The sequence below is a fragment of the Falco peregrinus genome, chromosome 12 (genome assembly GCF_023634155.1).
Source record: "Falco peregrinus isolate bFalPer1 chromosome 12, bFalPer1.pri, whole genome shotgun sequence".
In the NCBI taxonomy this organism is placed as follows: domain Eukaryota; kingdom Metazoa; phylum Chordata; class Aves; order Falconiformes; family Falconidae; genus Falco; species Falco peregrinus.
Window position 1 is genome coordinate 28,162,693 of NC_073732.1, and position 13,887 is coordinate 28,176,579.

General features: G+C 40.6%; 1 protein-coding gene across 4 annotated transcripts in view; it reads right to left on the reverse strand.

Moving 5' to 3' along the window:
- Positions 1-13,887, reverse strand: part of LEKR1 (leucine, glutamate and lysine rich 1) — a 59,666-nt gene that overhangs the window by 8,414 nt on the left and 37,365 nt on the right. For all 4 annotated transcript variants that reach the window (XM_027777914.2, XM_027777928.2, XM_027777924.2 and 1 more), the window contains exons 6-9: positions 5,744-5,825; positions 3,865-3,942; positions 3,390-3,593; positions 1,474-1,567 (exon numbers count right to left, since the gene is read on the reverse strand). In XM_027777914.2, the coding sequence (XP_027633715.2) occupies positions 1,474-1,567; positions 3,390-3,593; positions 3,865-3,942; positions 5,744-5,825 (458 nt within the window). The remainder of the gene's footprint in view (positions 1-1,473; positions 1,568-3,389; positions 3,594-3,864; positions 3,943-5,743; positions 5,826-13,887) is intronic.

Genomic DNA, 13,887 nt, shown 5'->3' on the forward strand with positions numbered 1-13,887 from the left:
AGCAGAAGGAGCAGAAGCCTTTGCACACTTGAGGTCCATTCTAGCTCAGGGACTATGAAGGTCAAAGGCAAGTGTAAGGTCCTGCTCCTGGGCAGGGACAGCCCCATGCACCAGCACAGGCTGGGGCTGACCTGCTGGGGGGCAGCTCTGCGGGGAAGGACCTGGGAGCGCTTGTGTACAGCAAGTTGCCCATGGGCCAGCAGTGTGCCCTCGTGGCCAAGGGGGTGGTGGGATCCTGGGGTGCATGAGGAGAAGCGTGGGCAGCAGGTCAAGGGAGGTGATCCTCCCCCTCTGCTCTGTCCTGATGTTGGGTCCAGGCTGGGCTCCCCAGTTCAAGTGAGACAGGGAGCTACTGGAGAGGGTCCAGTGGAGGCTACAAAGATGACGAAGGGGCTGGAACATCTCCTTTATGGAGGAAAGGCTGAGGGAGCTGGGCCCGTTTAGCCTGGAGAAGGCTGAGAGGGGATCTCACCAACGCATGCAAATGACTTGAAAACGAGTGTCCAGAGGATGGGTCCAGGCTCTTTTCAGTGGTGCCCAGCGACAGGACAAAGGGCAACGGGCACAAACTGCAGCACAGGAAGCTCCATCCGAATATGAGGAAAAACTGCTTTACCTGGAGGATGACACGGCACTGGAACAGGCTGCCCAGAGAGGTTCTGGAGTCTGCTCTGGAGACACTATGCTACAGCAGCTTGTTTGTTTAGCTCTGCTTTGGTTTACAAACACCTGTCTTGTAAGCAAAGGGTATTTTTGCTCATCTGCTTATTGTTTATTTACAGTTCTGTTTTACAAATAGCAACTTTCAGTTTCACTTCACCTAACCCACAAGCAGGAAGGCTCTGCGCTCTCCGTCTTGTCAACAACGCCCAACCTTGTTTTTACTAGGAAACTGCTTCAATAGTAAATATATGTTTTCCTAGCCTCTGCCAGACATGTCAGGAAACAAATCCAGGCACCAATACGCTTCCCCACACAGAACTGTGGTTCAGAGTTGATAACCCAGACTGTGGGAGACAGAACAGGGTGAGATCTGTACTTGTGTAGGACAATGGTCCATGAAAGTGGCTTTTCCTGCTGCACCCCCTCCGGCAGAACACACGGGGAACGCATTGAGCTTGGGAAACCAGAGGTTCAGTGGGCTCAGACCTGTTTCTCACACCTGGGCTCTCTGTGGACTGCGCTCCCAACACAGGCACCTCACAAACACCCTGAAACCTGGGAAGTCTAGATCAGACCTGAACATCTGCCAAGTCTGTAAACACTCATACTACATACCTTTTGCATTCAGTTTCAACCTATGTAGAGAGATCACTCCTTAAATCCTCTAGTACAAAGAATACTGTTGACACGTTTGCATTTGAGGAGATAGATACCTGGCTTACTTGTACTCATCCGTGACAGCTGACTACAGCTAGAAAAAAAAATATAAAGAAGAAATCAAAAGGGTGCCAACTGCACATCCAGTATTACCTTCTCCCTCCAGTTATCTTCATTCCTCATCTTCTGTCTTAATGTTTCCTGCAGCTGCTCTGTTCTGTTCTGATGAGAAATCAGCATTAACTCCCTAGAAACCACAAAAACTCGTATGTAAATATGTGCTCTGCCCAGATTGGTGGTATGCCATTTTCTTGCAATTAAGTCCTTTGTGGTAAAGGCTCGTCTTTTCCGCTTTGTTTAGTATTCTGTGCAGTAAGCCCACGAATCCTGCCTGGAGCCCAGAGGCACAGCAGTAATCACTGTTTAGCATTTGCATAATGCCATCACATGTTTTATGAATTTTATGTTTTAAAGAAAATACTACAGTTGATCTTTCTTCCACACACATATATTCAAACTTCAAATATTTTTAGTATTTCTCATGTCAAATTTTGAAGAACACTGAACAACTGTTATAATGGTCAAACAGAAATTGCTGTATTTAATGAACTCAGAATATTACTATCATTAAGTAAAAAAAGTTTCAAATTAAATAGGTTTTGAATTAAAAACACTGAGTAGTTTCTACTGTTAAGAGTTACTGTTTGTTATGTGAGGTAGAGCAAAAGCACTGGAGAGTTTCAACTCTTGTAACTTAGATTATTAGCAATATATCAACTGGAACAACTCACGTATCTGGGGTTCAAGTAGAAGGGAAGTATTTTTAAAATTAACATGTAATATCTTTTCATGCAGGTACTAAAGTACAGGGAATATTTAAACCCTTTAAGAGCAAAAATAGCTTAACGTCTCTTGATGCACATCACTCTAAAAATGTTTCTCTTCTCCAAAAGTCACTTTTCTGAATGCATTTTCCATTGTACACAAAACAAACAAATAATGTACCACCATGTCTTAAGCAGGGGACAGCACATTCTATTTTGCCAATAAAAGACAAGGTAATTTATCAGTAACTGAAAATTTACTAGTAGGACACTTAAATGGGAAGAACAAGCCTGCGGTTGTTAGGAATAAAACTGGATATATAGCTTACACTCAGAGCAATCAGAAAAACATGGATTTAGGTTGGTAAGTGCAGAAGTCTAAAACAAAGCCACTCAAACTAGATACCATTGCAGAAAAGAATCCTCAGAAACTCTATGCTTTATTTTTCACATCTGAAAAGTAATTACAGGACAAACAGCAGCTTTATTGATATCTGAGAAGCTTTTGAATAAGAATAGACTGGTGGAAAGCTGTCCATAGACCTCACCAAATACTAAAACATATCCTATAATCTGGCACATTGTAATATTTATAGCATTGTTACGGTTTGCAAGTTGCTAATAACACAAGTTACAAGAATTTAAACTCTCCAGGGCTCTTGTTCTACAAGCCTCACATAATAAACAGCAGCTACAACAACTGCAATAAATGGGTGTTTAGATGAAGCTTGAGCTGAAGACCTGGACTGCAAAGCGGGGCTTCCCACACCCCACCCCACCCCACCCCTTTTTTTTTTTTTTTTTTTTTTAACTTTTTCATTCAAGTTTTGTCTATACTGTAACAATTAAAAAACCAAAACCACATTCAATAAATCCCAAATTTCAGGATACGGGCTCAGGGCTGCCAAGACAAGTTTTGCCCTACAAGCAAGAGAGAGAGAGGACAGTGGCAGGGCAGGATTATCCTGAGCACACAGGCAAGGCACTGATTTCAGAACACTGATCTGGACCAACAGGTCTCTCTCAGTCCAGCCCAGTGCCACAGCCACACCCCTCGTTCTGCTGCCTCTCCTCCTGCATCCCAACTGGACAAACCACTTCTGGTGCTTTACAGAATCTATCCATCCTTTTGGTGACAGTGAGAGAGGCTGAGGAGGAATGTTTTATTTTTAGTAGATTTCCAAAAGAACAGTCTAGGCTGAACGTACTGTCACAGATTACCCATGGTGACTCGGCTCCAATTACCTTTCTTGTTTCAACATCACCACCTCTTCCTCTGTTTGTCGAAGAAGAGTTTTAAGTGCTTCTAGCTCACTTTCTGATCGACCAGTTCTTCTTTTTAGATCTTCTTCTTTCCTTTCTTTGTCAGCCACTTCTTCCTGTAAGTGTTTGCATACTTGTTGACAAATTAGAAGAGATTCCTCCTTTTCCTTGAGCTCTTTCGTAAGTCTACAGATGAAATAAAAGACTATCAGCATCATACTTACTATATTCTTATTTACAGACAGAAACTAAATAGACAAATAATTTGTACCTGGAAAATAAAATATTAGACAAACCCCTATGTTTTGTCTAATAAAAAATATTCTTTATGAAGTTAAATCTAGTGATTTTAACACAAAACCAGAAAAAAATGATCGTATAAAAAACACATTAAAATAATAAAATTTTTGCTCTCACTGATCTGAAATCTTTTATGAAATATAATTTCTGCATTCACCTTGACTCAGAAAGTCCATTTTCATATTTCATTTTCTTCAGTTCATTTTGACAGACATCAAGTTCCGCTGATTTTACCCTAAGAAAACAGTAAAAAAAAAAAGAAAAAAGTATATTGTCTAAACAATTGACAGCCTTTACTCATGCAGTAATCTGAACAGCATTTATTGATGTATTTATTAGCTAACTTGCATTTTCTATTTCAGTTAAGAGACAGACAAACAAAAAGTTCTTTCAGTTCTAGCTAACATTTTTAAGTAACTGGAAGTTACAATTCCAATGTAATCTCAGCCTAACCTAACATCACAAGTTTAATGTTGCAAACAAGAAAGTGAGATCTTGCAACACTGATGAAAGTATCAAGCAAGATGAGAATAAAAATGAACAAACAACAATTTAGTAGGTAAGAGGGCTGGAAACTTTGCAGGTTTCTTGTTATTATGTCATCATTTCATCAATTAATAACCACGGTTAAGCTTCATATTTACATTTAAACAGATATATGTTATTTTATTAAACTGTACCCATATTACATTGAAATTTTAATAGTACATTTGGAAACCCTTTACTGTTTATTTAACTGTTCATGAAATCTTTCTTCATACTCAGTACTTGTATATCATTAAAATACTTTGTTGCTAAGCATTCCAAATATTTGCAACTTCGTTATGATCGGTCAGACCGCCTGAATATAGGAACCAAAACCAGAAAGCACACATTGTAAAAGAAATTATCCTTCTTTAAATTTCAGGAAAACACACAAAAAGATTGATGACAGCTAGTCTCGAGATTGGCACTGCTAGTTCATTACTTTTGGGCTTAATATTTGAAATGGTAATTTTTATTTTCAGTAGTGAATTATAAAGTGCAGCTCTTTCTGAATGGTACTCTATGCTATATGCAAGTAACAAGCACTCTAAATATAGGGAAGTATCTGGAGCCTGGATCCCACAGCTTTCAGAGGTGACGAGACAGGTCCCACTGAGCCCCGCGGTGTCCAGATGGGACCCTGCGAGGTGCCCGGCCCTATTCTGGGTGCCCGATACAGCTCCCATGAAAGCCAATGGAGGGCAGCCCCTGGGCACGGGGAACCGGGCAACTCCCCTGCATGGCCCCTGCTTGGCCATTAGAAGAGTATCCCAGGAGAACAAGGTGCAATAGCCCAACAACATTTAAGAAGAGTGGCACCGCTGCAGGTGCTGCACCTTTTGAGTGGGCTGAAAACTGAGCAAGCTGAGTTTTTCAGTCTGCCTGAGTGCTCTCTTTTCACTCATGGTGCTTCAGTTAGCTCCAACAAGTTTTGATGACGTTCTATTTTTGCTTTATTAATTTACATTTTGCATACTTCTACTTGAAAACATGGGCACAACACAGTAAAATTACAAAATGCAACAGCATACTGCTGCATGGGGGAAAGTCACAGCAAATTTCCATTTTGGGGGGTGGGGGGCAAATAAAAAAAGAAAACATAGTCACTGATTAAATACTGAAGTTTCTGATTAGTTTTATCGCACCCTTCCCTCCATCCAAAACCTACAATGTAAATTACTACTTTCCACATACATTTTTAGTCCAAAAGTTACATGAATTTCACTAAATGTATCCTACACTTGTGTGTTAAATGAAGTGTTGAACTGATCTGACTTAACCCTCCTCTTTCCTGTATCATTAAACACAGTTGGAGGAAGAAAACTGCTTCCACAAAGAGACATACTCCGTCAGGTTGTTAGAAATACAGACTGTGTAACATGAAGATAAAATATTTTCTGTCGGTCATAACCTTCTCAAATCATTATGACAAGCAAAGCTCTCTGCAAAAAAGTGGTCTGGTTACAGCTTTATGCACAGTGGCAAAACAATCAAGCAAACAGAAAACTTACATCAACAGCTTTTTGTAGTGGTCCATCTCGGCTGTCACTTTCTGCAGCTTCAGTCCAATAGTCTCTACTTGATTTGTTAAATCTGAAAGCAAAAAACATGGGTTTCATGTCTGTATTTGTACTAAAATAATTCACTTTTATACAGAGTGTGTATTATTTGCATCTCAGACATGCAGATCCTCACTGCCACCTCAAACAGGCAAAAGTATATCACAGCACGGGCTCTGAAAGCACAGAATGGCCATCTGTGAAAAGTACAGGTTTATGACTTGTAACATTCGAACCAATTTCTCACTGCTTACAAGCCATATAATCCAGTTCCTTAGATTTTCTTAAGAATAACAAATTACTTCTATTGAAAAGGTTGGAATGCTGTTGCACCACTGTACACTTCACTTTGGAACAGTCTTCCCATTTCTATTCATACACTAGCAGAGACTGGCTTTATAGCACAAAGCTGGGTTTTGTTTCTCTGGGTTTTTTTTATCCTACCAGGAAACATCAGATTCAACTAAATGTAAATATGAACTGCTTTTAATCATGTGGTTTGTACATAAAGTTGAGAGCAGAAGCATGCAGGAGGGCTGACCTGAAAATAACTTGCAATGCTACTTGATATGACATTGAGCTGACTTAATGTACTATTTATTTTGTCTTAGACTCTCTTAGCTACATGTTATTTTTCAGAACATATCACCTATCAGTTTCAATCAGCCACTGCCTTTTTGCCAGTATATACCCCAGTTCTTTTAATCTGTACAATTAATTATCTTTTTATTTTTCCTCCACTTAAAAAATCTTCTGAAGAAAACAACAAGCAAAGATACAAGAACTGTTAAATATCACTCCTTCTGCACAGTGTCATGTAAATGAAAAAGTGGTATTTAATCCCAGCACATGCTTCTGATTTGCTAGCTTACAAACCTCTGAGTAAGCCAGGTCTCCCCAAACATGGTGTAGCAGGACAGCCAGCCATCAGTTTGCACTTGTGGCACAGCACCCAAGCATTTTGTTGCACACAGGTTAGAAGCAAGTGCTGTGCAAAAATACAGGCTGGTAGGAACAGAACAAACATTCTCACCACTTGCAACTAAATCTCTTTGCTTACAGGTGCAAATCAATTTTAAAAGCTTACTTAAAATCCCTTAGTGACATGTATTAGACCATCTCAAAGAACACAGTAACAATTCAAACTTCGCCACCTTCTTAAACAGTTAAGTATCAGAGAAATCTCATCTAGTTTTGTGTGGCATAATAGTATTTTTTCTTTTTAAATCCTAAGCATAGTCATAACTTCAAGAGTTGAAGTCCTATAAACTGACGTAGTGGCACATATCTTAATCTGATTCTCATCTTAATGAACGTATCTAAATATGCTCATCAACAAGGACAATTGGCTTTCAAGAAAACCTAAGAATTAACTGAAATCAAAGTTGCCTCTATAGAAAAGGCAGCATCATAAACCACATGGGGAAAACCAAAATGTATGATAGAACATCACAACAAATCTAGAAGTGGAAGAAAAAACAACATTTTCCCTCAAAACATAACAGCAAGCTAAATGAGCTGACTTCCTCTCCAAAGGTGAACCTCTACAGAGTCCAACCTCTCCATCTTCAAAGGTCTCTGATACATCCTCCAAGAAGCCAAAGCTAACTGATTCCTGTTCTTAAATGTATCATTTCTGACATAAGAATGCAGTGAATTTTTGTAACTTGTCCTGTGTGCCTATTTCAGTCATTTCCGGCAACTCTTATGATGATGGATAATCCCAGAGCGGGATTTCCTGCCGGCGATCCCCCACGTCACACCTTATTTTACTAAATCCTACTACATGAAAGATTCCCATACTTTCAGTAAGGGGAAAAGGAAAGTTGTTCATTATCTCAGACTACAACAACAACAACAAAAATCAGGGAGAGAATTATATAAAGTACATCCTATCTGTCAGATACATTCTCAAACTATCAGCGTTTATAAAGAGCTTTTTTAAGAAAAAGTTTCTTTGGGCTTGACTAAACCCTTGCAAAAGAGAGAAGAAGTTAATTATAGAAGCACCTTCTACACCACCTGCCACTGACGGCAAACAAATAAAATATATTTTTGCATAATACACCATTGCCATTGTGTTTATACATTTCAGACACAAAAATACTAATGCAGTCCTGCATTCATTTTCACAGCCATAAACAGACATTGCCACAGCCCTAATCTTTTAACATTTCTACTCTGATTCATATCAGCCAGAGTCTACATAATTAAATGAGCAAATAGAAGAGTGTAAGTAGATATTCAAGAAAAAGAGCCTTTTAGTAAATGAGAACAGATGCACACAGAGCACTGCTCATTACAAACCCTGATCAACAGAAGCAAACAGACCTGGACATTACAGATCCTCTGGAGTTAATCTGTTCATGTTTTTAAGCATGCAGGGGATGCTGATAGCACTGCCTCAGACGGATGTCATCCAAGTTTATTTTTTGGCTCCTTGAAACAGTTCAACCTACTCCATGGAACATAAGACATCACAGAAAATGCAATTTTTGAACAGGTTGAAAAGAACAGTATTGCTGGGAAAAAATAAAAAGCATGTTTAATGACCATGTATCGTTTATATCAGTATGACACTGAAAAATTGTGTGGGTATACATATATATAGACACACACACACACACAAAATTATACATATAGAACGAAATCAACAGTGTTCCATGAGAACCAACAATTAGAGGGAAAGCCTAAAATTATTTACTTCCACTCATTATTTATGTTATTTTTCCAGTGCTTTTGCAGGGTATTAACTCCTAAGATGTTAACATTGTCAAATTATAGTGAAATATAGCAAATGGCAATTCACGTGGCATTTTTCCTGTCCTGGATTTGGAAATCCAGGAGTCCATAATGATATGCTGTCCTTAAAAAAAAACAAAACCCAAAACAGTATCCTTGAGATTATGCAAGTAATTTGTCTCATCTGGAAATGCAGGTGAAAACTCCGAGAGAAAAACCCAGCCCAAAATGCATTCCAATGAGAAAAGCAGCCCCTTCCAGCAGAACCAGGGCTGTGAAGGGAAGCACAGCAAACCCTCTCCAGCCTGGAAAGGCTCTGCTTCATCATTTGCGTTCTGTACTGTATTTTCCATTCAGGGATGATGCTATCTGCACATAACTGACAACATTCTGGGCAATTTGGAAATTGCATATATTAAAAGAGGAAGGACATCATAAGTATAGATAATAATTCACTCATATTTACTGTTTCCTACCACTAACAATTAACTATCTATATTCAGTTAGTAAAGGATACTTACCATTTACACCAGACTTTCAGAAACTTAAAGAATCAAAAGAAGCAATTTGATACAGTTCTATCTGAGAGCATCATATGTTGGCATTTTGACAAAAAGCCTCAGAAATCCATAGGGACTGACTCTCGCCATCATACAGGAAGAAGACACTTCTAGCTTTGTGGTGAAGGATGTTTTTCCCATGACAGTATTGAAAAGAAAGGGAAAGTGAAAAGGTCTGGCAACAGTGAAATTAAGCCTCACACATAAATCAACCTACAGTCTGGCAAAAGTTAAGTTAAACTCCCTTTGTGCTCCATCCCAAGTGGCATTTATTACCTCCACAGACCAGCCCCTGCCCCATTTCCCCAGAGGCCAAGAGTAGGTTCTGTACAGGGTCAGGAGAACAGCAAGGATCTGTGTGGTTCCACTTGTACGGCCATGCAGTCGGCTGGGGGAGAGCCAAGACCTCTCAGGAAGACCGTACCGACACTGTCAAGAACACCGGTCCCAGCAGCAGGCAAAGAATACATTCCCACCACAAACACAGCACAGCAACAGCTGAGCTAGGACAGGCTTGAGGTAAAGAAAGAACAGTCAGCTCTAAAGAGGCATTGCCCCAGGCATCACCTCCCCGACCCCTCTGCTCAGCAGCAGTAATCCTATTTAACTTTGCCGCACACTATTCAGCTAAACCTTGGTTTAGCTTTTTGCATCTGCTCTCGCCATCCCGCCTCATCCCATTACGACTGTATGTTTTCTTGTACAATGAGTTAAGCAATCAGCATCTTTACAGGCATTAGAAAGAAAACTAAAAGAAAAAAAGAAAGAATAAATCAAATTGTTTCAGATTCTACAGTTTTTCAGTATTCCTCATAGTGCCACTTCTAAGCTGGGTATGACCAACAACTAGCATTCAGCAGTAAAAAAGGACTGAAGACTGCTGACCTTGACTCCTAGAGGAAAAAGAGGCGGAGACTGGTACCTTCTCTTCCTGTACTCAAATTAGGGAATATTCCCAGCTTTTCACGGCTGCACTCCTGTTCTGATGTACTGGATCCTGACTACACCTGGGATAACACTAACTACACAACCGTTAGCCTGCATTTACCCCTATTTGTCTCTGCCATTCCTGTGATACCAAGACCTCAGGTGCTTTGGCTTGACTGTGCTCCTCAAATTGACAGAAGGTGGTCTGAAGCTCTTCCACGGAGCTACTGTCAACAGAGCCCAAAGTCTGATGGTAGTGCATGGCTGCAATAAATGGTGAGGGTAGCTTAACTGCTCATTAAAACCACTGGAAATCAGCGGTTTATAATGCTTCAGTACCCTCTCACTGTTTCAATTTTGTGCCTGGAAAGCCAGCCACATTTTCCCTCAGTTCCCTGGGAAAGAGCCACTGAGTATCCATGCTTGCTGTTGAACAGAACCCATAGAGATAAATCACTGACAAGTTACGACTATTTAAAAAACGTGACAGTGTTCTTGCCAAAACTTCCTCTCAGCTGTTTTAAAGGTTTCTCTGACAAACCCCCATTGTAATCAAAGCCATGCAGTCACTATGTTATCTAAGTCCCGTTATCTGCAACAAAAAACTGCACAATGACACCGGACCAAGCTGCGACGTTTGCTGCTCGGAGTTGGCATCTTCACCTTCTCTCAAACGGGAAGTTGTGGCCAAGTACACAGAGGACAAATTAGACCACCTGCAGTTACTTTTGCTTACTTTAGTTTCTTCAACTGGGCATTCTTCAGGAATGTATTGTTCTATACACTTTTCCAAAGCTGAACAATTCAACTTTAATTTCCTGTCATTCATCCTGACATTGCCTTACGAAGTAAACTGCTCTGAATGCCTACAGAAAAAGGAGAAACTTTGGCTTCGCACACCAAGCAGATGTTAGAAGGAACACGTGGGAACAATCTAACATTGACAACAGCTAGTTCTACTGCAATGAGACTGCTTTGCTAAAACAGATTAAGACCAAATTACTGTAGATCAATACCACAAAAAGCAGAGCCCTTTGCCTTTCTTTGCATGGGATGGCTGCTGCAGAGAAGTTTTTCACAAACTTATCTTTTTTTACTTTTTTTTTTTTTAATGCTATTATAGGAGATCTTTAGCAACTATTAACAACTGTAGTCTTTTTTCCTCTTTCTAGAGGTAGGAGAATGGACACAAGTTCTGGAATGAAGGAAAAAGAAAGGGATAATGCTTATTTTGGTTCTAGTACTTTGGGTGGTCTCTTTCAGGTCTGTTTCTTCTTTTACTCAATTTGTTTTGAGAAATTTTCATAATGACTGAGCATTGGACAGGAGTTTTTCATGAGGGAGTAAATGGATTCAATTACATGGCTGGTTTCTGCAAGCCTTCTCTAGAGAGAGTTCCCACCAAAGTCAACGGGAGCTGCTTAGCAGAAAGTCTGAGGGATCACACTCACGCCCACAGAGACTAAATCATATAGATTTCAGTGAAGTTCAAAAAACATAGTAAAAATGAGGAAATTAATAAGGAGAATGATAACACAAACAGAAACTTATGCTGAAAACTTGCTGAATACAGCAAAATAGTCACATGCTTATGTAAAAATGTTCTCCCGTAATAAAAGTAAAGCTTATCGCAAAATATGCAAAACCAACAAAAAGCATTTACGCTTTGTAATACCAATATTCATTTTAAGTCTTTAAGTACCACCAGATTCTAAAGAATCTTCAGTCCAAATCCATCTCAGTATCATTCATGTTTAATTTCACTTATCTTTGTGATTCATAATGAATCTTACCATAAACGGCCAACAGTAACCTTTCAGGCAGCACGTGCGACCAGCCCTGCCTTCAGGGACAAAAGGCAGGTAAGGGCAGAGACTGCGTCCTTTGCACCTCTGTGTTTTAGCAGTATCATATTCTCCATAAAGTGAGACTCTGTTGTGATAAGGACAGAGACTGAGGGGGCACAGCACAGAACATGCACAAAGAAAAGATGTGAAGAACCAAAGAAAAAGAACCACAATTGTTGACTGTTTCCTATTATTTGAGTGAATTCCCATAGATACAGCCTGTAGTGTCTGCAAAACACCGAGCACAGAGTCTGCCCAGAAATGGGTTTCAGGAATTTAGCCACCCAGCTTGCATCCTCTTCAGCTGCCCGGCCAACAGCACCATGCTGAATGAAGGCTCCAGTTCCTGCTTTGTAAATAGCAACAACTGGTAAAGTTTCCAGTAGAAAGAAAGAAAAAAAAAAAGCACTGTGAACTGTATTCACATTGGGTAAGCAGCCACTCTGAAAGCCATCAACTTTGCAGCTAATTCATAACAGAATCACACTGATACCAGTTCAGAAGCACATGCAAATGAACCGTAATTTTCTACTTTTCCTGCAAAACCTACAAAACAATCCCAAGATACCTTCTGAAAAGTTTGATTTCATCCAAATAAAAGCTCAGTGTTTTATACACATGTAGGAAAAGGAAGACTATTTACCAGTAATTAGACTTTCTGGAGAGGTTAATACGCATAGCTCACATAGATAGTGCTGTTGAAGACACGCAGACCCTAGTCATTACTCAAGACCCTTTTGCCTTAGCAGCACCAGCTCAGCTGCTGGTAGACAGAAACTCAACAGCACAGTTCTGTTTAGATCAATGCCAGTCACGGTATGAATCTGTTCTGTATCACTAAGTCTCTGTCTTAAATGACTGTGCCTATTTTCCCTTCATTTAAACCTGGTTTGGGGAACAACTGGTAGATAGTTGAGTTTAAACAAGACGAGCTCTGACTCATCATACTGGTCGCTGATAAGGAAAGAGCCGCTGGGGCAGTCCCGGTCATGCTCTCACCGAGAGGCAGAAAGGCTGCGTAGGCCGCATCTACTGCCTTCCAGTCCTGCTCACTAGAAATAGTCTAGTCTCAGTGCATGTGTGCCAGCACCACACAATTACTTGCAGAAGAATCATGGATTAAAATATTTTTTTATTTTATCAAGCTTTATAAAATTCTCATGATGATTCAGCAAGGTACAGATGTGCCAGGCAGATGGCTGCAAGGGACCTCTGCAGCCTGCACAGTTCACCCTCCTGCCCAGAACCTGGTCCGGTTTTGCCAGCAGTACTGCTACCTGTGGTTTTATTCAGCTGAGCTTTGCAGACCCCCAAGGCTGGGGACTCCCCCAGGCAGCCTCTTCCCCATTAGACTGTGGATCTACCACCTTCCTCTCTCCTCTCCAGGCACTCCCAGACTGCTGTTGGGTTGCCTCTTGCCCAGCCAGGAAAATGTTCTCATTTTGGGAACAATGTTTTTTAAAGACTTGGTCTATACATATATGAAGCCTGTGGGACACTCCTTGTGTTATCTCAGATCAAGATAATATTTGTCACAGTGGCAGACTGAAGGAAACCTCCCTGAGGGTGGGGGCGGGGAGAAGCATCCTTTCAGGAAAGGGCGAGCAGCAGTCAGGCTCTTTTGGGCACAGAAGGGACTGGCTGGAACGGAAACTCAAAACACAAGAGCCACAATATTGCCATAGAAGAACTGAGGGAGAGGGGGAGCAGGGCAAATGCAGCCCAGTAACATTACAGGGGTGGGCAGAAAGAAACAGAGAATCCAGGGGGTCGGGAAAACACTGGCAGCTCAAACCCAGAAGATGGTCAGGAGACTGAAATGGAGACAGCATACAGATCCCTGGCCAAGGCAGAGTGGAACCTGGCTCCTGTTGCTAAATTTCTCCAGTATTCTAAGAAACAGGAGGTTGTAGGCATTCTTCAAAACCTACTAAATAACCACTCCTCATAACAGCAACCTATGAGGCCCTGAATATTGGCTGATAACCTGTGTCAAAAGGGGTAAAAGTATTTAATTTTT